General features: G+C 47.3%; 1 protein-coding gene across 1 annotated transcript in view; it reads left to right on the top strand.

Moving 5' to 3' along the window:
• Positions 1-18297: 18297 nt before the first annotated feature.
• Positions 18298-25136, top strand: part of LOC115085853 (zinc finger protein 11-like) — a 36822-nt gene continuing 29983 nt past the window's right edge. Inside the window, exons 1-2 of the mRNA XM_029592357.1 lie at positions 18298-18969; positions 22087-22213. Coding sequence (XP_029448217.1) covers positions 18946-18969; positions 22087-22213 — 151 coding nt within the window. The 5' untranslated portion in view covers positions 18298-18945. The remainder of the gene's footprint in view (positions 18970-22086; positions 22214-25136) is intronic.

Raw genomic sequence — 25136 nt, forward strand, 5'->3', positions numbered from 1 at the left:
TCCTGGACCGTCACTACCAGTTCCAGGCACTACCTTTTGGGTTAGCCACTGCACCCCGGATGTTCACAGAGAATCATAGTGGTGGTGGCAGCAATACTGAGGAAGGAAGGAATCCGCGTGCACCCTTATCTAGATGATTGGCTGATCAGAGTGAAATCCCCAGAGGAAAGCCACCAGGCAACCGACAGAGTCAAAACTCTACTGGAAAGCCTCAGGTGGGTGGTCAACACAAACAAGAGCTGCCTGCAGCCTTCCCAATCTCTAGAATACTTGGGAGTCCGGTTCGACACCAAACAAGACAAGGTCATCCTGACACCGACAAGGAGATCAAAACTGATGACCCAGTTACGAACCCTGTTGAGCGAACTTTGCCCCACAGCATGGGATTACCTACAAGTTTTCGGCCTCATGGCATCCACACTGGAAGTAGTGCCATGGGCACGAGCTCACATGAGACCTCTACAACGCTCACTACTATCACGATGGAATCCACTGTCCCAGAACTACACCGTACAGCTTCAGCTCCCGGACAGAGTTCGGGCCCAACTACGATGGTGGCTACAAGAAGCCCATCTGAGCCAGGGAACGAGACTATCCTCCCCAACCTGGCTCCTACTCACCACGGATGCCAGCCTATGAGGATGGGGACAAACCTTATTGGGACAGGCGCAATATTAATTCTTTTAAATAAATGAATAAATCACCTACATGCTTATGTGTCTCTCTTGAATGTAATCTGCCTTATATCAGCCTATTTCAGAAACATTTTGATATTCTTGCTAAGGAAATGGAGACATATCAAATATTTACAAATAATGAATAGGCTGATGCAATAAGGTGCGTTCAGCTGAATGCACAGTTTTACTTACAGATGTGCTGGCATTTTGTGCGTGTAAATCAGGGCTTCCCAAATCTGCCCTGGGGACCCCCACAGCCAGTCAGGTTTTCAAAATATCCACAATGAATCTGCTTGCACTGCCCCCACTGTATGCATGTCTCTCTATCAGGCTTTCAGGATATTCAAATTTATCTCATGTATATATTAATTGTGGATATCCTGAAAACCCCACTGGATATGTACATATATTTTTATGCTTAAAATTAACTGTCATGCTGCAAGGTGTTTTGCTTGCAAAAAATATGCACACGACCATGCTATCAACATCAATGCAGAGAGGTGCGTGCTCTGGCTTAAATCATATTCGGTCAATGCTGGGAAATTATTATTCTGATCATCCAATCAGCATTCATTTTCCCTATAAGCCCCACCCCTTGCCTCACCTTAGTCTTACCCTCTTGATAACATCACAGGAAGTTTGTCATAGTCATGCCCTCAAAATGCTATAGCTATGCCCCCTTCAGATCCATTATGCTGTTATCAGAGAAGGGCATGCCCCTTTATGTCCCTTTTTGATGATGAATATTGGAACCAGAAATATGTTTTACCAAGATGGCACAGACCATATGGGAGTTGGCCATATTTAAGGACATCACCAGCAATGACATCACAGCCATGAATGCACAGGAAAAAAACCAAAATCGTTTTACCTACTGTATTCTTTCTAAAGCCTTTCTGATATCTTTTGTATGTTTATAAAATGTGTTTCTCTTTGATTTTAAAAGCTTGTTTCTAAAACAGGCCACAGTTATAGCTTTTCGGATAAGGCACATTTTCTTTTTTTCTTCAAGCTGCCTGCTTGTAAAAAATAATCCAGCATGGTTTATGTTTTAGTAATTTCTCACAGGACAAGCAGGATGGTAGTCCTCACATATATGGGTGACATCATCAGGATGGAGCCCAATCACGGAAAACTTGTCAAAGTTTCCAGAACTTTGACTGGCTCCTACTGGGCATACCCAGCATGGCACTAACCCTGCAGCCAGCAGGGGTCCCCCTTCAGTCTTCTTTTTTCCGCGCAGCAGTAGCCTCGCGGTAAAGGAGCTCTGAAGAGATTCCTGACAGGAATTTTCCTCACGGAATTCTTTAAAGTTAAATTGCCCCACAGGAGTCCCTCCTCTAACTTTTCTCTGATCGCAGTACTTCGGTAAGTTTTTACCCGTTTTCTGTCTATTACCGTCGAGTTTGGCCCTTGCAGCCTACTGGCTGTTGACCGTACCGCAGTTAGATTTTTTTCAATGGCCATGGCGTCGGGGTTCCCTTGATGCCTGCACCGGTGCCTTCGATGCTATCATCGGTTCCTCCGATATTCTTGGAGCCTAGACCGGGACCCTCAGGTATCCAACCCCCTTCACTTCCTAAAGGACAGTCTGCTGATCCTTATGACACTTGGGGTGATGATACTTCAATAGACACTGATGACTTACCTTCACCACCTTCTCCCACTGAAAGTAGAAAGTGTTCTCCTCCAGAGGACCTCTCATTCATAAACTTTGTAAAGGAAATGTCTGAGTTGGTTCCTTTTCAACTGCAAACAGAACATGATGATAGGCACCAGATGATGGAGTTACTCCAATTCCTGGATGCCCCCAAGGTGATCACCTCTATTCCCATCCATCAGGTCCTTCTTGACCTCCTCAAAAAGAACTGGGAAAATCCTGGATCAATTGCTCCAGTACACAGAAAGGCTGATACTACTTATTTAGTTCAGTCAGCCCCAGGCTTTCAAAAATCCCAGCTTGACCACCATTCAGTTGTGGTAGAGTATGCACAAAAGAGGGCAAAAAGGTCAAAACCTCACTCATCTACCCAGCCTGCTAAGGACAAAAATTCCTAGACAACATTGGTCGACGAGTATTCCAAGGGGCCATGCTCATCTCCCGAATTGCTGCCTATCAGCTTTATATGACCCAATATAACAGGGTCATCTTTAAACAGATACAGGACTTCTCTGAGTCCCTACCTGAACAATTCCAAGACCAGCTACAAACCCTTGTAAACAAGGGATTTGAGGCAGGCAAACATGAGATTCGAACATCTTATGACATTTTTGACACCTCTACCAGAGTGTCTGCAGCGGCTATTTCAGCAAGACGGTGGGACTGGCTCAAGTATTGTGATGGAAATTCTATTTCCATCACAATACGGATTCCGTAAAACCTTAAGCACGGAAGCCCTCCTCATCTCTATGACTGACCACATCATCCTAGGCTTAGACAAAGGACAAGCCTTCCTTCTGATACTACTCGACCTCTCGTCTGCATTTGATACGGTCAATCACTCCCTTCTCGTCAACCAATTATCAGCCATAGGTATCTCAGGCACTGCCCTATCATGGTTCAGAACCTTCCTCAGCAACAGAGGTTATAAGGTTAAGATTCATAATAAAGAATCCTCTCTACACCCCGCATCAGTAGGAGTCCCTCAGGGCTCATCCCTGTCTCCTACCTTGTTTAACATTTATCTGTTACCCTTATGTAAACTTCTCACTGACCTCAATCTCAAACATTTTCTCTACGCTGACGATATTCAGGTCCTGATCCCCATCGAAGAGTCGCTCACAAAAACACTGTTGCACTGGGAATCCTGCCTCCAAAATATCAAACAACTTCTTACAAGTCTCAACCTGATACTAAATTCATCAAAAACAGAACTTCTACTCATCACACCAGAAAACAGCTCCATCACATACACCCATCCTACCGTACCAAACACTACACAAGTGAGAGATCTAGGAGTTCAAATTGACAATCACCTAAACCTGAAAGCTAACATCAACAAAACCACCAGAGACTGCTTTTATAAGCTCCAAGTGTTGAAAAGAATACGACCTCTCTTCCACACACATGACTTCAGAACGATTCTACAATCAATCATTTTCGCAAAGCTGGACTATTGTAACACCATCATGCTTGGTCTCCCTTCATCACACACCAAACCATTACAAATGGTCCAAAATGCCTCCGCCCGTATGCTCACCAACACCAGGAGAAGAGAACACATAACACCTATCTTGATGGACCTCCATTGGCTGCCCATCCACTTCAGAATAATCTACAAGGCCATTCTCACCATTTTCAAAATCATCCATCAATTAGCCCCAATCGATCTCCATATCCCCCTCCGATTCCACAAGACCGACAAGAGAGGCTTACAAAGGATCACTTCAAGTACCTCCAGCCAAGACTACCAGACACATCACGCTTAGAGATCGGGCATTCTCCACAGCCGGTCCAACATTATGGAACTCCATTCCCCTGGATCTTAGAATGGAATCCAACATCTCAACATTCAAGAAAAGACTCAAAACGTGGCTGTTCACGCAGGCCTTTCCTAACTCCAACTCCATCTAACTCCCTTCATTCAACTCGCTCCGCTAGTATTAGCGTTAATAGCCACCTCTTACAATGTTATTTATACATATATATAACTATCTGATCTTCATTTCCCTTCTCATTCCAAGTTATTGTTTTCCTTGTTATATGTAACTGCTTTTCTGCACTATTGTTTAAATGGTAAAGTTTATTATAATTACACCCCTGTTTCTTGTGAACCAGCATGATGGGACCACCGTCTTGAATGTTGGTATATAAAAAAGTTAAATAAATAAAAAAATAAATAAAGTCTTCTGACCTTCGCCCAGAAGTGCAAGAACAGTTGTCCAACCTACCATGTATCGGAGATAATCTGTTCGGAGAACAGATCCAATGAATGGTGGCTGAATTAAAAGACCATCATGAGCCCCTCAAACAGCTTTCCTCGATGCCTTCCGACTTCTCCTCAAGACAGCCCTTCAGGAAGGACTCTAAGAAGTCGTTCTACTGTCCAAGGAAGGCCTATCCACCACCAGCAAGGTCCCGTACTACGAGACCTTATCAAAAGCTTCAGCCTCGCCAAGCACGAAAACAAAAACCACAAGCAGCCCCCCAGCCAGGACCTGCTTCAGGCTTTTGACTTCTGCTTGGAGAGCAGCAGCCAGATTCCTCTGTCACATTTACCAGTGGGAGGTCGATTGTGCCACTTTCACAACATGTGGCAGTCAATCACAACCGACCAATGGGTATTGGCAATCATTGCTCAAGGTTACCATCTGAACTTTCTCGCCCTGCCACTGAACTCCCCACCTTTGCAGACGTGGAGAACATCCGACCACTCCATTCTTCTGGATCAAGAGGTCTCCCTCCTTCTCCAGTCAAGAGCAATAGAACCCGTTCCACACTCGCAGCAAGGCCTAGGGTTCTAGTCCCAGTACCTTTTAATCCCCCAAAAATCAGGAGGTGTTCGTCCAATTTTGGACCTATGAGCTCTCAACAAATACCTCCAGCGGCTTTTCTTGAAAAAACAGATCGCTGTATAAATGGCCCAGAAGCTCTACTTTATGTGCTGCTTGTTCACAGGAACATAATGCGGCTATCATAAGTGAAGGTGATAAACTCGTCCTTACCCCCTTTAGCGGGAACACAGCGAAATAGCTGCACAAAATAGTCTCCCACCAGCTGGGGCTCTACAATATCTTTGTACAGATATAGGGTATTAAACCCGCCTGTGATATCTGTTGGAAATAGCGAGAGCCTCGTATTCGCTTTAGCTTCTAGCCCCAAAATGGTCGCTAAGTCATCCCCTGTGGAAATTACCATGTTGTCCTCTGACTTTAATGTGATTCTTCGGATATTGGGATCATAAATGATTCGTGGTGGCATGGGTTTAAGGAGTCTGTTCATGTCATGGTTCATTTGGTCCACCAGGTTTTGAACAGTTGCATAATACCCTCTTCGTACAACAAAATGATGCTCTGTGCTTCCTTCTCCCGAGGTGACAATGTACTTATGATCTTCTTTAATATTATCCCATGTGTGCGGGTACTGTATTTCCACCAGCCCCACTTCCCAGGGTCCCTGTAGATCCAAAGGCCTAGCTAGTTGTGTGGTTTTGTGGAAATATTCTCACAGAGGCGTTATTAGGCAGCATTATGTAAAATCCCCCTTCATTCATTTTTTTTTCTTTTTATGATACATGGCCTTTTCAAATCAAACATCTTGAATCTCTAATGCTTTTATCCAACTGTTAAATTTTTCAGGCCACCCTCGCCATGTCACAAAGCACTGCTTATTCTTCCCTCTCCCTTTTACCTTTAGAACCTTATCATTGCGATATATTCTGTCCTGTTGAGGGGTGACTTTCAGAAATTCTTCAGGATAAAAAGAACCTTGAATGGCTTTCTCACCATATTCTTGTATCTTGTACACTGATTTCTGCCCCTGTATAAGACATCAGTTATTATAAATATCTCATCTGTCCATGTTTGTTCATAACCTTTTTCAAATTACACTTTAGTTTTTGACAGTCTAACATGAACCCCCTTTTTTATAAAAAGGCTTAGCAGGTTCATGTTTGTTGTTATCGCCATAGATTACTTTCCAGAACCGCAGAGAGTTTGAGGCTGTTACATCGATGGGGGCGGGCCTGTATTGTTCTGTGAAAGCTGTGGTTATAACTGTTCACAAAAGCCTGAAGCACATCTTCATATTGAAAAGTGTTGCGCGCTGTAAAGTATCGCCACATTTTGGATTTTAAAGTCCTGTTAAATCTCTCCACAACTGTTGCCTTAACATCGTTGTTGGTCACAAAATGATGAACACCTCTGTATTTTAACAAACTCTTCACAGAGCTATTTAAAAATTCTTTACCCCAGTCTGTTTGTATTTTGTTGAGAACACGGCCGACTTTAAATATATTTTCAAATGCCTTGGCTACTTCACGACCTGTTTTTGTTTTTAGACTCACAGCCCATGCGTATTTTGACAAAACATCTATTACTGTCAAAATGTATTTGTAGCCGCTGTTATAACCAGACAAGGCGGTCAGGTCAATCAGATCTGCTTGCCATTGCGCATCCACATCAGACACTATGGTTTTATTTCTTTTAAAATGTACCCTAGTGTTCACATATGTGGTGACAGCAGCCAGACTGCTGGTGGCAGCCTGGTGGAAGTCTCGGGACATACTGACCCGCACCCAATTGCTTACCAAGTTACGATATATATTTCTGATGGAAAAACTGACAGCTATACGAAGGGATTCCGTGTCAAAATTCCATAGGATTTGGACTTTGGTGAAGCCCCATCTATATTGATGTGATATGAGTTAATCACGCTAGATGTCACCCTTGTTACCGGGAGAGGCTCCCCTTCGCGGCGGGGCTGTAACAGAGGGAAATGGGGAGGGGGGGGGGTTGGGTTGGGAAGGGGATAGGGGAGGGGGAGAGAAGGGGGGGGGGGGACTACATACCAGGGTCCGACAGGGTTATAGGGGGGGTTGTTTCGGATCATGCTGTACCTACTGTCTGTAATTCCTTTAGTAGAGAATGTTAAGGATGATATCCGGAATTTGTTATTATGGTTTACATTGCCTGTTGCTCTGAAGCTGATTGTATGTTATATATAAATAAAAATTGTCAATATAAAAAAATAAAATGTACCCTAGCAGGTTTGTGTGGTGAATAAGCATCTTGATCTGTAAGCCAATCTACCACTTGTTTTTTGGTCACTGCCTGAGTACACATTTTAGCAGCCTGAAAGAGGCTTTATACCAGCGCCTGGTTCATAATTAATTTTCTTTAAGATCTGCTGTTGCATGTTTTTTTTGTGTGGCTGTAAACACAGCGGCCTGTTTTTTTAAAAGAAAATTAAATCCTTGTTTTATCCCCTTTTGAAGCCCCAACAACTTCCAACACCCTGCTGTTAATTATCCTCTGCTCAGATTTCACTCTGCCAGGATAGGGGTGGTTAGGGCATGCGTATCGACAGTGAGGGGAGAAGGGAAGGGGGGAGATTCTCCCTGTCTCTGTGTACAGCATGAGACACAGTTTCCTGCCACCTCACAGTTAGTAACTTTTAAAAACAGAGGGGCTAGAAAAAAAGCATGCTTCCGGCTGTCATCATTAAAAAGCATCAGGGACATTTTTGCTGATGTTCTAGGGGAACCAAACTGATAAATACCCAAATGAAACTAGAAAAATTGAAAAAATCAATATAATATAGATTCAGCTATAATAGAGCTCATATATAATTATAAAGGCATATAGCAACTGTCATAAAGTGCCACAAATTGCTTATGGCTTATGTGTAAAGCCTGTCAAGCACTGGGCTTTTCTTTTTTTTTTATATTTAAACGGTTTTTATTAAGCACTGGGCTTTTCTAATCATGGGTTGCGTTATACCACAGTTCATGTATTCTCCTGCACGGAGCTATAACACTTATCTTGATCCACATAGATGTAAATGACTGATGTTGCCCTGAAGTGCCATCCTCCGACACGGCAGTGTTTCGGAATATATGACTCCTTCCTCAGGGAGCTTCAGGGAATAAAGTGCTGACAGTATAATTCTGTGTGGAAAACGAAAAAAGAGCTCTTAAAAACTGCCATCGGCTGAAAACAAATCAATGGCTAATGACTTAGAACAAAGACTTACTGGATGACATGGATGTAGTCAGTTCATGATCGGATACAAGCGAAATGTGTTCGCTACAACAAAAATGGTTAAAGAGATTAAAGAGTCTACTTTTCAAAAAGTAGTATCCGATCATGATTACAGATATCTACAATTGTGAGTGTATCATCTACCACTGGTTATTCCCTGCATACCCTGTCTACTCACTACCTATCCTATAGTCTCTCCTTACAGCTCAGCTCAGCAACTCAGAGATCGTAGTTCCAGTATCAGAGGGACTTCAGCCCTGCCGGGCACATCAACTCACTATCTGTTAGGCCGCTACAGTAAGGACGCGTAAGAAAAAGTGCGGCAGTGCCGGGTGCACCCTCGTTTGCCGCATGCCCAGTTTGGTTCACATACCGCTCGATACGGTATTTAAATGAGATGCAAATACAAGCCGCGTCCAAAGCGCGTCCATGAAGCGCAATCCATTTTACTGTATAGAGCGCTATACAGCGCCTATACAGTATCCTGGGTGCGCTGGTACCTGTCATTTGAAATGACCCAGGATACTGGGTGCGCCAGTACCTGTCAAATGACAGGAAGTACCTGTCATTTGAAATGACCCAGGATACTGGGTGCGCCGGTACCTGTCAAATGACAGGAAGTACCTGTCATTTGACATGACAGGTACCAGGAAGTGGATGGTTCACCTGTGCGCGCAGCTCCGATTTTCCGCCTCCTTCGAATGGGCAAGAGATGAAATTTCACGGGCAAACTTCCCCCCAGCTCCTGCTCAACTGCCCTGGCCGCGGCCACGAAAGCCCCCAGCAGCAGTAGAAGGGCGTCCATGGGTGCCGGTCTCCCGTGCGGGCGCGCTGACAGCTCTGGAGCAGCCCCTATCCTCTCTCCCCTCCTCCCGAGGCGTGCACTGTGGCTCCCCTGCCTCCCGGGGGCAGCCAGCGGCGAGAGCGGCTTCAGCAGCCTGGGGCGGATCGGGCGCTCCCCATGCGAGGCGGCTTCCAGCAGCCCCCGCCGGTGAAGGTGCATGAACGCACGCCTGTAAGTGCATGAGTGCACACCGTGACCTCTGACGTCCAGCCGGGCGCTCAGGTCATGGTGTGCGCTCATGCACCTTCACTGCCTTGAGCACCCAAATTGGACGTACAGGTGTGCGTTCATGCACCTTCGCTGGCAGGCTGCTGGAAGCCGTGCCTCGCATGGGGAGCACCCGATCCGCCCCGGGCTGCTGAAGCCACTCTCACCGCCGGCTGCCCCCGGGAGGCAGGGGAGCCGCGGTGCGCGCCTCGGGAGGAGGGGAGAGAGGACTGGGGCTGCTCTGGAGTAGTTCTTGTTTCTGCTGGCGACGTATCTTTGTCATTCAAAAGAAAATTCACATGCAGTAAGTTTGTTACAATTTATTCACTATTTGCTTTAATAACTTGTCAAGTCGTTTTCTCTCTCTTGTTCCTGGCTGACAGCTTAATAGCATCATTTCAGCTTTAGTATTGCTGCCACTGTATTCTTTAGTAATTATTTCTCCTTTGCAGTGAGCTTTAACACTGTTCATTTTTGAATTTCGTCTCTCTCTGCTAAGTTCACCACACTAACGCCAGGGTAAGGGTAGGCGGTAAATTAGCAGGTTAAAGAGGCGGCAAAACAGCTGGTTAAATCGTGCCGCACGTTACTGTATGGGAGGGAATAGCTAATCCGATCGTTTACATATCATATACATGCCGCAGGTGGAAAGGGATACGCGTTGATTTCAAGAAGCGGTAAGGATCGGTAAAAACGGATAGTGAATCGCGGGCTAGACTTACGCGGCCAGATTGTGGGTACAAAGCGGATTAGAAACAGGGTAACCGCGGCTGCGCTTTACTGTGTCGACCTGTGTGTTTGTCTCAGTACTCCGGCCTAACTGGTGGTCCCTCTCAAGATCTCCACCTGAGGGCGCTGTCATCTGCCATCGGCCCAGGGATTCACTATTTCTACTAAGTTTTACTCTTCTTTCTGCGGAAGCTGATCCATATCAGATAGCTATCTCCTTGTGGGGATCATACAGGTTGTTGGCTCATCATTCTACAGGAACGAAGCATAGCAGTTGCTACTCCTTCCCTCTGGGGGAGAAGAGCACTAACAGATTGCTGAACTCCTCCTTCTACAGGAGCCAAGCCTATCAGACTGCTAACTCCCTAGCAAGATCTGTAACAGATAGCTAACTCCATCTCCCTGGCGGGATGGTCCTATACAGATTGCTACTCCGCAGCCTAAGTCTTAACAGATTGCTAACTCCTCCTTCTTCAGGAGCAGAAGCGTAACACATTGTTAACTTCCATCTGCTGGCTCCTCCCATCAGCATAGCAGATTCTAACAGATTGCTCACTCCCATCTGCTGGCTCCTCCCATCATCATTACAGATTATAACATTTGGATTTTAACTTCCCCCGATATACAGTTATTTGCAATAATTTGCGAGGTCGGATTATCATATAATAGTGAGAAATTCACCTTTAATGCCAAATTTTTGTAGTATTGAAAAGAGGTAAGGCCATGCTACTCGGTCAAATGCCTTTTCCGACTCTAGTGCGATAGCTAAGGCCGGGATATTTTGGTGTTGGCAAATGGTCATGGCTGTTAAGAGTTTAATGATATTCGCATTTGGTTTCCGTCCCCGGAATAAACCTGCTTGGTAGAGAGATATCAACCTTGGTAACAGAATGCTCAATCATTCGGCTAATATTTTTGTTAAGATCTTGAAGTCGCAGTTGAGCAACGATATGGGTCTGTATGATGGATATAATGGGTCTTTTCCCGGTTTGAGTAATACTGTAATATGGGCCTCCTTAAAAGGAGCAGGGAAGCAGTTTTGGGTCAGCACAACGGTAAAATAATTTGTCAATGGGGTAGTGATACTATAAAGGAGTATCTTGTAAAAGTTGTAAGAAAGGCCATCAGGGCAAGGAGATTTTCCAGATTGAGCTGTGGTGATGACTTGGGATACCTCATATGTCTGTATGGGCCGGTTCAAAAAAGCGCGTTGGGAGGCCGTAAGCATGGGAAGCGGTAGATCCTGAAGGAAAGTGCCTTCCTCTACTGAACCCCCGCTCAAGTTGGCCGTGTAAAGGGTGCCATAAGATTGACAAAAAAGTTTGCTTATTTCCTGTTCGGTAGTTGTAACCTCCCCTGAGGATGTTTTCAAGGTGGGAATGAAAGATTTCTGTCTTTGTGGTTTTGTTAGGTTTGCTAGTAAGCGGCCTGGCTTGTTACCAAATTTGAAAAAATTTCTTTTCCCTTTCTGTAAATAAGCTTGTGCTCTGTGGTCTAACAAGGTATTCAGATGACCAAGGACACTGTAAAACTCTTTTCTATTGGCGGGGGAGTTGTGCTGTCTTAGAGACTCCTTCGCTCGTTGTAACATTGCGTCCAAATGTAATATATCCTTGTTTAATTGTTTATTACGGAAGTGAACATAAGCAAGGATTTCACCAAGAAGCACCGCCTTCCCGGTGTCCCAGAATAAATGGGGTGTTTCTACATGTTGTCTATTATTGTGGGCAAAATCCTTCCATTTATCTTGGAGAAAGGCTTTAAATTTAACATCGTCGTTAAGATAAGCCAGGAATCGCCAAAGGCGAGTCTTGGAAGTGTGGGATGCAGAATGTATCTGGATAGAAACCGGGGAATGGTCCGAGACAGCCTGAGGTTCAATAGTGGTATATGCAATATTAAAAAAATTAATCTTGTGAGGTGAGAATATAGTCGATACGGGACATGGTGCCATGAGCTCTCGAAATGTGAGTGTAATCTTTTTCATTGGGGTGTAAAGTACGCCACACATCTATTAGCCCTAGATGATGACACATGTAAGCTATCCCTTTCTTTATTTTCCCAGTAGTAGGGCTTTGCGAAGGATTTTTATCAAGTGAGAGATCGTGGACGCAATTGAAGTCTCCTAAAGTATAAAGAGTTCCCTGGGTGTGTACGTGGAGCAGGTTAGTCAGTTGCGTAAAAAATGTATGGTTATAGGTGTTTGGAGCATAAAGGCTGCATATGGTAATCGGTTTGTTGTTCCATACGCCTATTAAGATAATATAACGGCCTTCAGGATCAGGTATTGTGTTAATAATTTGAAAATTTGTAGATTTACGAATCAAAATCGCTACTCCCCCCTTTCGGTGGGCTGCTGCAGCATAGATACAGGTTCCTACCCATTCCCGTTTAAGCTTTTGACTTTCAAGGTCTGTGAGGTGAGTTTCCTGAATGCAGGCCACATCGGCATGTAAATGCTTTAAATGGGCCAATATCTTTTTGCGCCTCACTGGTGCGCCCAATCCATGTACATTCCAAGATATTAATTTAGCCATTGCTCGCTAGGGAGATCCAAACATGATAGCCAATATTTTTCCTTTTAGAGAGGGAAGCTCCCAGTCTGGCCTCCCTCTTTCTCTATTCTTGGCCCGTTACTCCATGTGTTACCCAGCATATTGTGACACAGGAAAGCCAGAAAGATGCACGAGATAAATACATGGGAACCATCGCAGTGAAATTACAATCAGTTTCCCACCTACACCAACACCATATAAGATACCAAAATCCGAATGTGTTAAACTGAAAAGAGCCAATCAATTTTATCCCTCCCCACCCTCCTCCTCCCCAAGTCCCCCACCCCCCTCCTCCCCTTCCCTGAAGCATCCCCAATTCCCGTGCAAAGGAAGAATACCCCCCCAAAACAGCATCAGAAACTCTTTCTCCAGCTGGAGAAGAGTAGGGTCACACATTATAACTGGGTGGCCAGGCACCCCACTCCCAAATATGAAAGCAACTTAAGTCTTTTGAATACTTTATAACAATCATTCGCTTTAGCAGTGCAGAACCAATGCCATTAAACGGGCAAAAAAAGTAAAACCTGAACCTGCGGTAGTCAGAAAGTAGCTATTGATGGTCATTGCTGACCGGTCCATGAGAGTACGCAGTTCCAGGTCAGCAACCCAAGTCCCTGTTCTTTATCACCCACTCCGGTTGGGTCATCTTACCGCGTGGTATCCTCTCGAATGGATGGCCTGCTGCTATAGTCGGTTAACTACCATCGCTGTTGATATAATTAGCTCATGCCTGAGCAGGTTTACACGATGCTCTCATTTAACCCTGCTGTTGCGCCATAAGCTTCTGAGCATCTTCTGGACTCTGAAATATGAAAGCGTTCCCGTCTCGCCATATTTTAAGCGTGGCGGGGAATTGAAGAGCAAATTTTTGTTGCCTTTGAATCAGTTGAGAGCAGATCGGAGAAAATGTCCTGCGTTGCTGAGTCACTTTAGCAGAGTTATCTTGTGTGATTCTAATTTTGTGGCCTTGGTACCTGATATCCGTTTTTTTTTGCGATATGCCATCCATATCTGTTGTTTAGGATTATAGTTTAGGATTTTTAGCAATAGTGATTCGCGGATGGGAATCAGCCGACCCCCTTGATCCCAGCCGGTGGGCTTGTTCAATACAAAGCGCGCCCTGCAAGGTTTCCAGGCCCACGGCGTCCGGTAGCCACTTTTCCAAAACGGCGCCCAAGTTGTGGTCGTCTATGCCCTCGGGGAGTCCCAAAAATCGCAAATTCGCTCTCCTGGACCTGTTCTCCAGGTCGTCTAGTTTTTCCTGGCAGTCTTTCAAGGCCTTATCATGTGCAGAGATCTGTACTGCTGCAGCCGTGATGTCATCCTCTGCCACTGACACTCTCCCCTCTAGCTGTTCTATACGGGGAGGGAATTTGGCAATCGCTGCTTTTACCTCGGTAAACTGGGATGAAATGGAGGCCAGCTTTTCATCCAGTGCCTCCGCCAGCGTTTCTTTAAGGATCGCTACCGTGAGGGGAGTCGTGGGAGCCATTACAGCTTCGCTCGTGGCCACTGCCATTTTGGAATCGGTGACTCTCCCTTTTTCTTTTTCCTTTTTTCCAGTTCGGGACGTCATCTGCTGGGGAGATCTCTGCATGTAATGGACTATCGACATAAGCCGCTTGCAACCCTTATGTTTGCAGCCAGGTAAGTCTGCTTTATCGGGTGGTGCCGGTGGATTTTGGGAGCGCGGTGCCCGGAGCTGACAGGGAACCCGTCCGCATCGGCACATCACCCCACGTGACACCCCCCCCCCCCTTCTTCCGTTCTTTAGTGTGCCTTGCCTCCTGTCTTGTTCCTTGCCCACCTGCCCTGTCTCTCCGTCCTACCTTTTCTCTATGGATGGATTCCCTGTATTGAGCTTGGCCTGACTTCTGGACATCCTTGAACGCTACCTGCCACTGACCACTGCCTGACATCTGGACATCCTCGAACGCAGCCTGCCACTGACCTTAGCCTGCATCTAGATTCACCTGTACTACCTAGTGACCTCTAGGGAACATCTGCCCATCAGCAGAGGCCCCCATCTAAGAGCTGGCCCCAGCACCCAAAGGCTCAAACCGAGGGGAACATGGGCTGGTATACATGAAGCTCCAGTTGGGCCTCTGCTTCATTCAACTCCGCCTGATGGTGGGGACCTGCAATGCTGCTCCCTACTGCAACTGCACCTTGGTCCAAGGGGCCAAGATTCCTACACAGACATAGACACAGTGCTCTCTCATACATAGAAACTCTGTTTCAGTCACACACGCTCTCTCTCTCTTACACACACATACACTTCAACTGCTGCTCATGTGCTCACAGGCACTGTAACTTTAAAATGAGCACCTACCTAAGATATGCTGGAATTTTAAATTATCCATGCAATTGCGTGTGTATAATGTAAAATACATCTAGCACACGTAAGTGTGCTCCTAATTTTAAACAGTATCATGAAGAAACGTAATTCACTTACTTTCCTAAGGACTTGTTGGCTTTTACACACACAAGTGAGTACATTTTAAAACATGCATGTGTGAAAGAAAGAACCAGTTTCACCACTTAGTTCACCAGTTTACCCAGTCTATCTCTAGGTCATCAAGCTCCTTCTGGTTCTTCAGCCTCCACTCCTCCCAGTTTACCCAGTCAATTTTTGGCCATAATGAGTTTTATTCAGATTTACACCTGAAAAACAGCAGAAGTAGGTATGTGTTGCGTTTGCTGGTTATAAAATCAGGATTTATGTGCATGTTTTCCCCGTCCCCAAAATGCCCCTTTTTTTTCACATGTTCTGTTGTGCACACACGTGCATAATTTTCTGGTTTTAAAATAAGAGTTGCTCGTTTATATGGGCTTTTTAACGCAAGCAAGTTTTCCTTAAGTGAGTGTCTCCTCCCTCGGACTGCTTAAGAAAGGGCACTATAGTATCATCATGTCAAGTTCCTGCACCAGCCACCTTTATGCCTCCTCTTCCCCCTTCCTGCTCTTCAAGATGCTTTGTCCAAGGTCAGACAACCCACTGTCCTTTTCTGAGATCAGCCCAGCCAGCTCCCACACACGTCTTACTAGCAGAGCAGATAATTTCCCCTGAAGCCCAGCAGCAACAGCAAAAAAATTCTGTACTGCTGCTACTGGCCTGTGGCGATAATAAGGCCTCCTTGCTGGAGTGCCCAGGACTGTACAAGAGAGTATGGCCTCCTCTGGATAGAGTGCCCCCGGACTGTACAAGACTCTTGCTAGATTGCCCCCAGGACTGTACAAGAGAATAAGGCCTCCTTGCTGGGTGCCCAGGACTGTACAAGAGAGTAACGCCTACTCTGGCTAGAGTGCCCCAGGACTGTACAGGAGAGTGAGGCCTCCTCTGGCTAGAGTGCCCCAGGACTGTACAGGGGAGCGAGGCCTCCTCTGGCTAGAGTGCCCCAGGACTGTACAAGAGAATAAGGCCCTCCTTGCTGGGTGCCCAGGACTGTACAAGAGAGTGAGGCCTCCTCTGGCTAGAGTGCCCCAGGACTGTACAGGAGAGTGAGGCCTCCTCTGGCTAGAGTGCCCCAGGACTGTACAGGAGAGTGAGGCCTCCTCTGGCTAGAGTGCCCCAGGACTGTACAGGGGAGCGAGGCCTCCTCTGGCTAGAGTGCCCCAGGACTGTACAAGAGAATAAGGCCTCCTTGCTGGGTGCCCAGGACTGTACAAGAGAGCGAGGCCTCCTCTGGCTAGAGTGCCCCAGGACTGTACAGGGGAGCGAGGCCTCCTCTGGCTAGAGTGCCCCAGGACTGTACAGGAGAGCGAGGCCTCCTCTGGCTAGAGTGCCCCAGGACTGTACAGGAGAGTGAGGCCTCCTCTGGCTAGAGTGCCCCAGGACTGTACAGGGAAGCGAGGCCTCCTCTGGCTAGAGTGCCCCAGGACTGTACAAGAGAATAAGGCCTCCTTGCTGGGTGCCCAGGACTGTACAAGAGAGTAACGCCTACTCTGGCTAGAGTGCCCCAGGACTGTACAGGAGAGTGAGGCCTCCTCTGGCTAGAGTGCCCCAGGACTGTACAGGGGAGCGAGGCCTCCTCTGGCTAGAGTGCCCCAGGACTGTACAAGAGAATAAGGCCTCCTTGCTGGGTGCCCAGGACTGTACAAGAGAGTGAGGCCTCCTCTGGCTAGAGTGCCCCAGGACTGTACAGGAGAGCGAGGCCTCCTCTGGTTAGAGTGCCCCAGGACTGTACAGGAGAGCGAGGCCTCCTCTGGCTAGAGTGCCCCAGGACTGTACAGGAGAGTGAGGCCTCCTCTGGCTAGAGTGCCCCAGGACTGTACAGGGGAGCGAGGCCTCCTCTGGCTAGAGTGCCCCAGGACTGTACAAGAGAATAAGGCCTCCTTGCTGGGTGCCCAGGACTGTACAAGAGAGTGAGGCCTCCTCTGGCTAGAGTGCCCCAGGACTGTACAGGAGAGCGAGGCCTCCTCTGGCTAGAGTGCCCCAGGACTGTACAGGGGAGCGAGGCCTCCTCTGGCTAGAGTGCCCCAGGACTGTACAGGAGAGCGAGGCCTCCTCTGGCTAGAGTGCCCCAGGACTGTACAGGGGAGCGAGGCCTCCTCTGGCTAGAGTGCCCCAGGACTGTACAGGAGAGCGAGGCCTCCTCTGGCTAGAGTGCCCCAGGACTGTACAGGGGAGCGAGGCCTCCTCTGGCTAGAGTGCCCCAGGACTGTACAGGGGAGCGAGGCCTCCTCTGGCTAGAGTGCCCCAGGACTGTACAGGAGAGCGAGGCCTCCTCTGGCTAGAGTGCCCCAGGACTGTACAAGAGAATAAGGCCTCCTTGCTGGGTGCCCAGGACTGTACAGGAGAGCGAGGCCTCCTCTGGCTAGAGTGCCCCAGGACTGTACAGGGGAGCGAGGCCTCCTCTGGCTAGAGTGCCCCAGGACTGTACAGGAGAGTGAGGCCTCCTCTGGCTGGAGTGCCCCAGGACTATACAGGAAGGTAAGGCCTCCTCTGGCTAGAGTGCCCCAGGACTGTACAGGGGAGCGAGGCCTCCTCTGGCTAGAGTGCCCCAGGACTGTACAGGGGAGCGAGGCCTCCTCTGGCTGGAGTGCCCCAGGACTATACAGGAAGGTAAGGCCTCCTCTTGCTGGAGTGCCCCAGGACTGCACAGGAGGGTAAGACCTCCTCTGGCTAGAGTGCCCCAGGACTGTACAAGAGAGTAAGGCCTCCTCTGGCTAGAGTGCTGTAGGAGAGTACCAGAGAGTGAGACATCCTCTGGATAGAGCAGGCACTGTTAGTCCAGCCTGTCCCCTGGCCTCGTTCTCTCTGCCAGGAGAAAGAACAAATCACAACTGACAAAAAAAAAAAGGGGGTGGAGCAAAAAGCAAGCGCTGATTTTCTTGTACAGTCCTGGGGCACTCTAGCCAGAGGAGGTTTCACTCTCTTATACAGTCCTGGGGCACTCTAACCAGAGGAGGTCTCACTCTCTTATACAGTCCTGGGGCACTCTAACCAGAGGAGGTTTCACTCTCTTATACAGTCCTGGGGCACTCTAGCCAGAGGAGGTTTCACTCTCTTATACAGTCCTGGGGCACTCTAGCCAGAGGAGGCCTCGCTCTCCTGTACAGTCCTGGGGCACTCTAGCCAGAGGAGGTTTCACTCTCTTATACAGTCCTGGGGCACTCTAGCCAGAGGAGGCCTCGCTCTCCTGTACAGTCCTGGGGCACTCCAGCCAGAGGAAGCCTTACTCTCCTGTACAGTCCTGTGGCACTCTAGCCAGAAGAGTTTTCACTCTCTTATACAGTCCTGGGGCACTCTAACCAGAGGAGGTCTCACTCTCCTGCCCCTCTCTAGACAGGGATCGCTCTCACTCTCTTGCACTTTTCCACTTCCAGATTTGCTCTGGAAGTAAGAAACGTGGTAGAAATTTTAGAATTTTGAGAAAATCACTAGATTTGTAGCTAAATTTAAAAAAAAAAAAAAAAGCTAAATTAGCTCCATGTCACATTCACAGTTCTAAAATCTCCATCGGGTTCAGACGTAACTGGCAGCACTGCTACCTTCTGTGATGTCATCAGTATGCGCCCAGTGGAATACTCTGCCCTCCCACTGTTTGCTGCTGCTGCTGCTGAAAGCTCTAGGGAAGAAGAGGCTCCCCTCCCCCAGCTCTGATTCTCTGCTTTACTCCCCTCCCTCCTTCCTGTTACAGCAAGAGACAAAACACTCTGTTCTTTCCCAACCCGAGAAAGAAACTCCGATTTATTTCTAGAACTGAAAGCAGCAAAAGCAGAGAGGAAAATGCCAGCAGGAGCTTCTGCTCAGGTAGGAGATTGTCCCCCAACTTCCTGTCCTGTCTGTATAAACATTAAGAACTTAAAAAATGCCAAGCGGGGTCAGAGCAATGCTCCATCCAGCCCTGCATCCTGTCTCCCACAGGGGGGCAGCCCGGGTGGCCTGGATGTATCCTGCAAATCCCAGTGCAAAAGTCTGCTCTCCCCAAGAAATAAGAGGTAGAGAAACTAAAATCTGCCTGGCTGGCTAATAAATATCAATGGACCTGTCCCGTAATCTATCCTTTTCCCTCTCCCATTAGCTCAATCCAATCAGTCTCTCTTCCTTCATTAATCTCTTTTCCCACCTCTTTTTACTGCCTGCAGTGTAGACTTCTCATTTTCGTTTTCAACTTGCCCCTTAAGTCCTTCCTGCTTTATTAGATGCTGCAGTCACCCTCCTGTACCATCACCCAGGATTGGATTTAAGTCTACTGTGCCTAAAGACAGGATTGGGGTGGGGAAGCTTTCCTATGGAAAGCAAAGAGCAGCTGTGGGGAGCTTCAGTTTTTGGGTGTCTTCAGCATTTGTCACCTTGTTCATGTCCCAATGTTGCCTTATTCATCTGGTCCTTGAACCCACTATTGCAGCCAAAACAATGTAGATTTGTTTATTGTAAGTAGGGGTGTGAATCGTTTGATCGATCGTCTTAACGATCAATTTTGGCTGGGGGGGGAGGGAAATCTGATCGTCGTGTTTTTGTTTTTTTTTTAAATTGTTAAAAATCGTAAATTGGGGGAGGGCGGGAAAACCGGCACACCAAAAAAACCCTAAAACCCACCACGAACCTTTAAAACAAATCCCCCACCCTCCCGAACCACCCCAAAATGTTTTAAATTACCTGGGGTCCAGTGGCGGGGTCCTGGCGCGATCTCCCTCTCTCTGGCCACGGCTGCGTTAAGAGAAATGGCGCTGGTGGCCCTTTGCCCTTATCATGTGACAGGGCAAAGGTAGCGCCAGCGCCATTTTGAAGATTGGCAATACGGCCCGCGTGCAGGAGGTCGCTCCCGGACCCCCGCTGGACTTTTGGCAAGTCTTGTGGGAGTCAGGAGGCCCCCCCAAGCTGGCCAAAAGTCCCTGGGGGTCCAGCGGGGGTCCGGGGGCGATCTCCTGCACGCGTGACGTCGGGAGCCAGGAACCAAAATGGCGCCGGCGCTACCTTTGCCCTGTCACATAAGGGCAAAGGGCCACCGGCGCCATTTCTCTTAACGCAGCCGTGGCCAGAGAGAGGGAGATCGTGCCGGGACCCCGCCACTGGACCCCAGGTAATTTAAAACATTTTGGGGGGGTTCGGGAGGGTGGGGGATTTGTTTTAAAGGTTTGGGGTGGGTTTTAGGGTTTTTTTGGTGTGCCGGTTTTCCCGCGCCCTATTTAACGATACAATACAAATGCCCCTGATGATAAATCGGGGGCATTTGTATTGTATTGTGCACTCTAATGATTTTGGACGATTTTAAAATTATCTGATGATAATTTTAATCGTTCAAAAACGATTCACATCCCTAATTGTAAGTGTGCCAGATGTAACTGGCAGGTTCAGGCAGGAGAGACTGGCAGCAGTAAGGAGCAGCTGCAGAAGTGGTGGAAGCTGGGCTGTAAGGGTGGCTACACAGTGCAAGAGACTGCCAGCAGCAGGGAGGAAGTGCAGCTACAATAGTGGTGGGAACTCAACAAATAGGAGATGGAGCATGAGGCTGATGGTAATAAAATCAGTCGCTTGCCTACAGCAGTGATGGAAAAACCCATTACAGCGGGAAACATTGGAAGAAGTGGTGGAACTAGTCAAGGGAATCCAGATCGGATGCCGCATTGACACTCAGAGTGGGTGCGTACAAACAGACTCTAGAGAAATAAATGAAATGAAAATATCTCATCATTCAATCACATGTCCTTTTAATCAAGAGAAAATGTATCCATAACAAATGTAAATATCTTCAAATAATGATAGCTTGATCACATGTTATAAAGTTTGGTCCCCCGACACGAGACCATGTTTCACGACGCTGCCTGGGGAGGGACAAACACAAACTCAGTAGGAGTCAAATAAATTCAAATATGTAGCAAGTTATATAAATTGACAATAACAGATCCAACTGTGAGGTAATAAATCCCTGATAAAAAGGAGGAATGCGTGAAGATGACGCGACCGTGAATTTACGATTGGTCTGATCAGGCAGGAGAAAATAATTGAAGATATAACAGAAAATACTTTTTATATGTGTCAGGCAAGTTTCAAGCCCTGCTCAAACGAGCTGTTGTCCAGGAATGGGGCACCGGCTCACCAAGTTTTAGTGAATTGGCAGACGAATATAAATGTAAACGGGGCCACAGCGGGCGTCCAGAGTTAAGCCATTTAATCTTCATTCCTGTAGTACCACGGATCAGTCCAGAGTCCCACCCAGTTCGGGAAAGGGAAATTGGAGAGTCCACTCGACCAGTTATTTTGCTTGCTCTGAAGAATCAGTATGGCTCAGGTTCCTGTCCCACTTAGGGTGGGCAAGGCTTTTGAATTTGCATGGTTTTCCATCCCTCTGCTCATTTGGGCAGCAAAATTGTTTATAGTTACTGTTTTTTGCTTAAATTTTTATTCATCTGGCTTGGGTACAGTTCAATACTGACGGACTGCAGATGACACCTCAAGATATAGGGCAGAGTCTGTCAAAACCTCTCTGTCTCCATCTGCTGGAGGGGAGGCAAAACCCAGGACTCTGGACTGATCCAGGTACATACAGGAAGGAAAATTAGCAGGTAAGAACTAATTTTCCTACTTCATAATGACAGATATGAAACATTGCAATCCTGCCCTCTCTGTACAAACACTGCTGCAGCTTTCTAACCTGGGACACTGCAGGGTTCAGCCCTGACTTTAATGGGACCCTGAGCAGACCTGGGGTGAAGAAAACGAGAGAGATCAGATCAGATGTCCCAGGTTCTGTATGTTACTGGTTTCCAGTTGCTATAATTTTACTCTGGGACTGTACGTTCTGTGACAGTGAATTAGATTTATATTTATTTAAATATTGGAAACCTTCCTCCTGCTGTCCTGATCCCCAGTACTGGGAGGTCTCCTGATACAGAAGGTGCTGAGAGTTTCTGGTTTGTGTTTCAGGTCCCAGTAACCTTTGAGGACATCGCTGTCTATTTCTCCCAGGAGGAGTGGGGGTATTTAGAAGAATGGCAGAAGGAGCTTTACAAGGAGGTGATGAAGGAGAATTATCAGACCCTCAGCTCACTTGGTAATCAGTGACTTTTTTTTTTCTTTCAGAAACTCATATTTTTGGGACGAGTAGAGCAGAAGATTATTTTATTACTGAGTGAAGCTGGCTGTTCTGCCCCCTGAGCCAGTTGGGGTTGGAGGTGATGGAGAGACGGCGGTTCATAACTCTTAGCGGGGAAAGGGAGTCATGTTCATTGCTCAGGGGTGACTCCTAGTGGCTGGATTCAAGATCCATGGTGGCAAGATTCAAAAGCTGCTCTGGTGTCTGCCCTCACCTGTCCAGCCCAGCTCCATCACTGCAGTGACTAATATTTTGGAGGGGTATAAAATTAGAGGAGAAATTTCAGGGTAGTTGGGAATATAGGCTAATGACACCAGTTCCAACCCTGGTTCTGATGGAACTGAAAGTACAAAGGTGCAGGAGAAAATTCCCAGGTCATAAAAAATAAAGGAGATGGGAGAGGAGTGTGACAGGATAGAAAGGGAAAGTATTTCTTAGTAATTTTAGAGAGGAAGAGGAGGGGGATGGGAATAAATGAGGGAGGGAGGTGGGAGAGGAGTGTAACAGGATAGAAAGGGAAAGTATTTCTTAGTAATTTTAGAGAGGAAGAGGAGGGGGATGGGAATAAATGAGGGAGGGAGGTGGGAGAGGAGTGTAACAGGATAGAAAGGGAAAGTATTTCTTAGTAATTGTAGTGAGAAAGAGGAGGGGGATGGGGATAAATGAGGGAGGGGAGAGGAGTGTAACAGGATAGAAAGAGAAAGTATTTCTTAGTAATTGTATTGAGGAACAGGAGGGGATGGGGATAAATGAGGGAGGGGAGGTGGGGAGGAGTGTAACAGGATAGAAAGGGAAAGTATTTCTTAGTAATTGTAGTGAGGAAGAGGAGGGGGATGGGGATAAATGAGGGAGGGGAGGTGGGAGAGGAGTGTAACAGGATAGAAAGGGAAAGTATTTCTTAGTAATTGTAGTGAGGAAGAGGAGGTGATGGGGATAAATGAGGGAGGGGAGCTGGGAGAGGAGAGTAACAGGATAGAAAGGGAAAGTATTTCTTAGTAATTGTAGTGAGAAAGAGGAGGGGGATGGGGATAAATGAGGGAGGGAGGTGGGAGAGGAGTGTAACAGGATAGAAAGGGAAAGTATTTCTTAGTAATTGTAGTGAGGAAGAGGAGGGGATGGGGATAAATGAGGGGAGAGGAGGTGGGAGAGGAGTGTAACAGGATAGAAAGGGAAAGTATTTCTTAGTAATTGTAGTGAGGAAGAGGAGGGGATGGGGATAAATGAGGGAGAGGAGGTGGGAGAGGAGTGTAACAGGATAGAAAGGGAAAGTATTTCTTAGTAATTGTAGTGAGGAGGGGGATGGGGATAAATGAGGGAGGGGAGGTGGGAGAGGAGTGTAACAGGATAGAAAGGGAAAGTATTTCTTAGTAATTGTGGTGAGGAAGAGGAGGGGATGGGGATAAATGAGGGAGGGGAGGTGGGAGAGGAGTGTAACAGGATAGAAAGGGAAAGTATTTCTTAGTAATTGTGGTGAGGAAGAGGAGGGGATGGGGATAAATGAGGGAGGGGAGGTGGGGGAGGAGTGTAACAGGATAGAAAGGGAAAGTATTTCTTAGTAATTGTAGTGAGGAAGAGGAGGGGATGGGGATAAATGAGGGAGAGGAGGTGGGAGAGGAGTGTAACAGGATAGAAAGGGAAAGTATTTCTTAGTAATTGTAGTGAGGAGGGGGATGGGGATAAATGAGGGAGGGGAGGTGGGAGAGGAGTGTAACAGGATAGACAGGGAAAGTATTTCTTAGTAATTATAGTGAGGAGGGGGATGGGGATAAATGAGGGAGGGGAGGTGGGAGAGGAGTGTAACAGGATAGAAAGGGAAAGTATTTCTTAGTAATTGTAGTGAGGAAGAGGAGGGGGATGGGGATAAATGAGGGAGGGGATTATATATATAAAAATACCAGGCAGGAGGAGGTTAGTTAATGATTATACAGGGTGTAGTGATATATAATATCGTATGAAACCTTCCACTCCTTACTTAAACATTTTTTTCTTGTTGTTAAATGCAGTTTGTAATAGTGTAAAAAGGAATAGGATATTTATACACTCATGTAGGTGGTTAAGAAGATAAATACATAGAATTGAAAAATCAAAACATATTGAAAAGAGGTGTTCCCTGTACGTACCTGGATCAGTCCAGACAGTGGGTTATGTCCCCAATCCAGCAGATGGAGTCAGCCCAAAGCTTCGAGGGGGCGTCACCTTAAGTACTACTACCCCCTCTGCAGGAGTTCAGTATCTTCTGACTCCAGCAGATGCGAGTAGTGGAATCTGGGCTTGCTCCCGTTTCCTATCACCTATTTCTTTTGCGTCCCTTGTTTGGGGCTCTATTTTCTGTAGGTTTGTTTAGATTGTTTGGATCAAGTTGTATTTAAAAAAAAAAAAAAAAAAATTGAGTAATTGGAGAGGCGTGGCTTTCTTCTTGCTCTCTGTCTCTCCCTTTCCTCTCTACCGGCGCTAGTCGTTGCTGCTCCGGGGTAAGTGAGATTTTGTTTTGGGCTGTTTTTTTTTTCCTTTCTTCTCGTTACAGCTAGGTTGCACGCGGCTGCCGGTGCTCCGGCCTGCTAGCGTCTTCACCCTCTCCCGCGGCCATTTTGCGGCTCCTCGTGGGCTGCAGCGGGGAGAGGGCTGATCGTCACCAGCGGGTTGTGCGGCCAGGAAGGCCCCCCCGCGGCGCCGTTTTTCTCTTCGGCGGGTAGCGCAGGCCACCAGGGCCCCCCCGCAGCGGCGATCCGTCTCGCGGGCCCCCCCCCCCCCCCCCCCCCCGGGGTTTCCAGGCGTTCTGGGCTGTCTGGGACTGTTTCGAAACTTGCACTCCGGATGCCGAGGCCAGTGCGTTGCTCGGCCTGTGGCGAGCCTGGATCGCGCGTCTCAAGGGAGGGAATTT

Source organism: Rhinatrema bivittatum, chromosome 2, assembly GCF_901001135.1.
Source record: "Rhinatrema bivittatum chromosome 2, aRhiBiv1.1, whole genome shotgun sequence".
NCBI lineage: Eukaryota > Metazoa > Chordata > Amphibia > Gymnophiona > Rhinatrematidae > Rhinatrema > Rhinatrema bivittatum.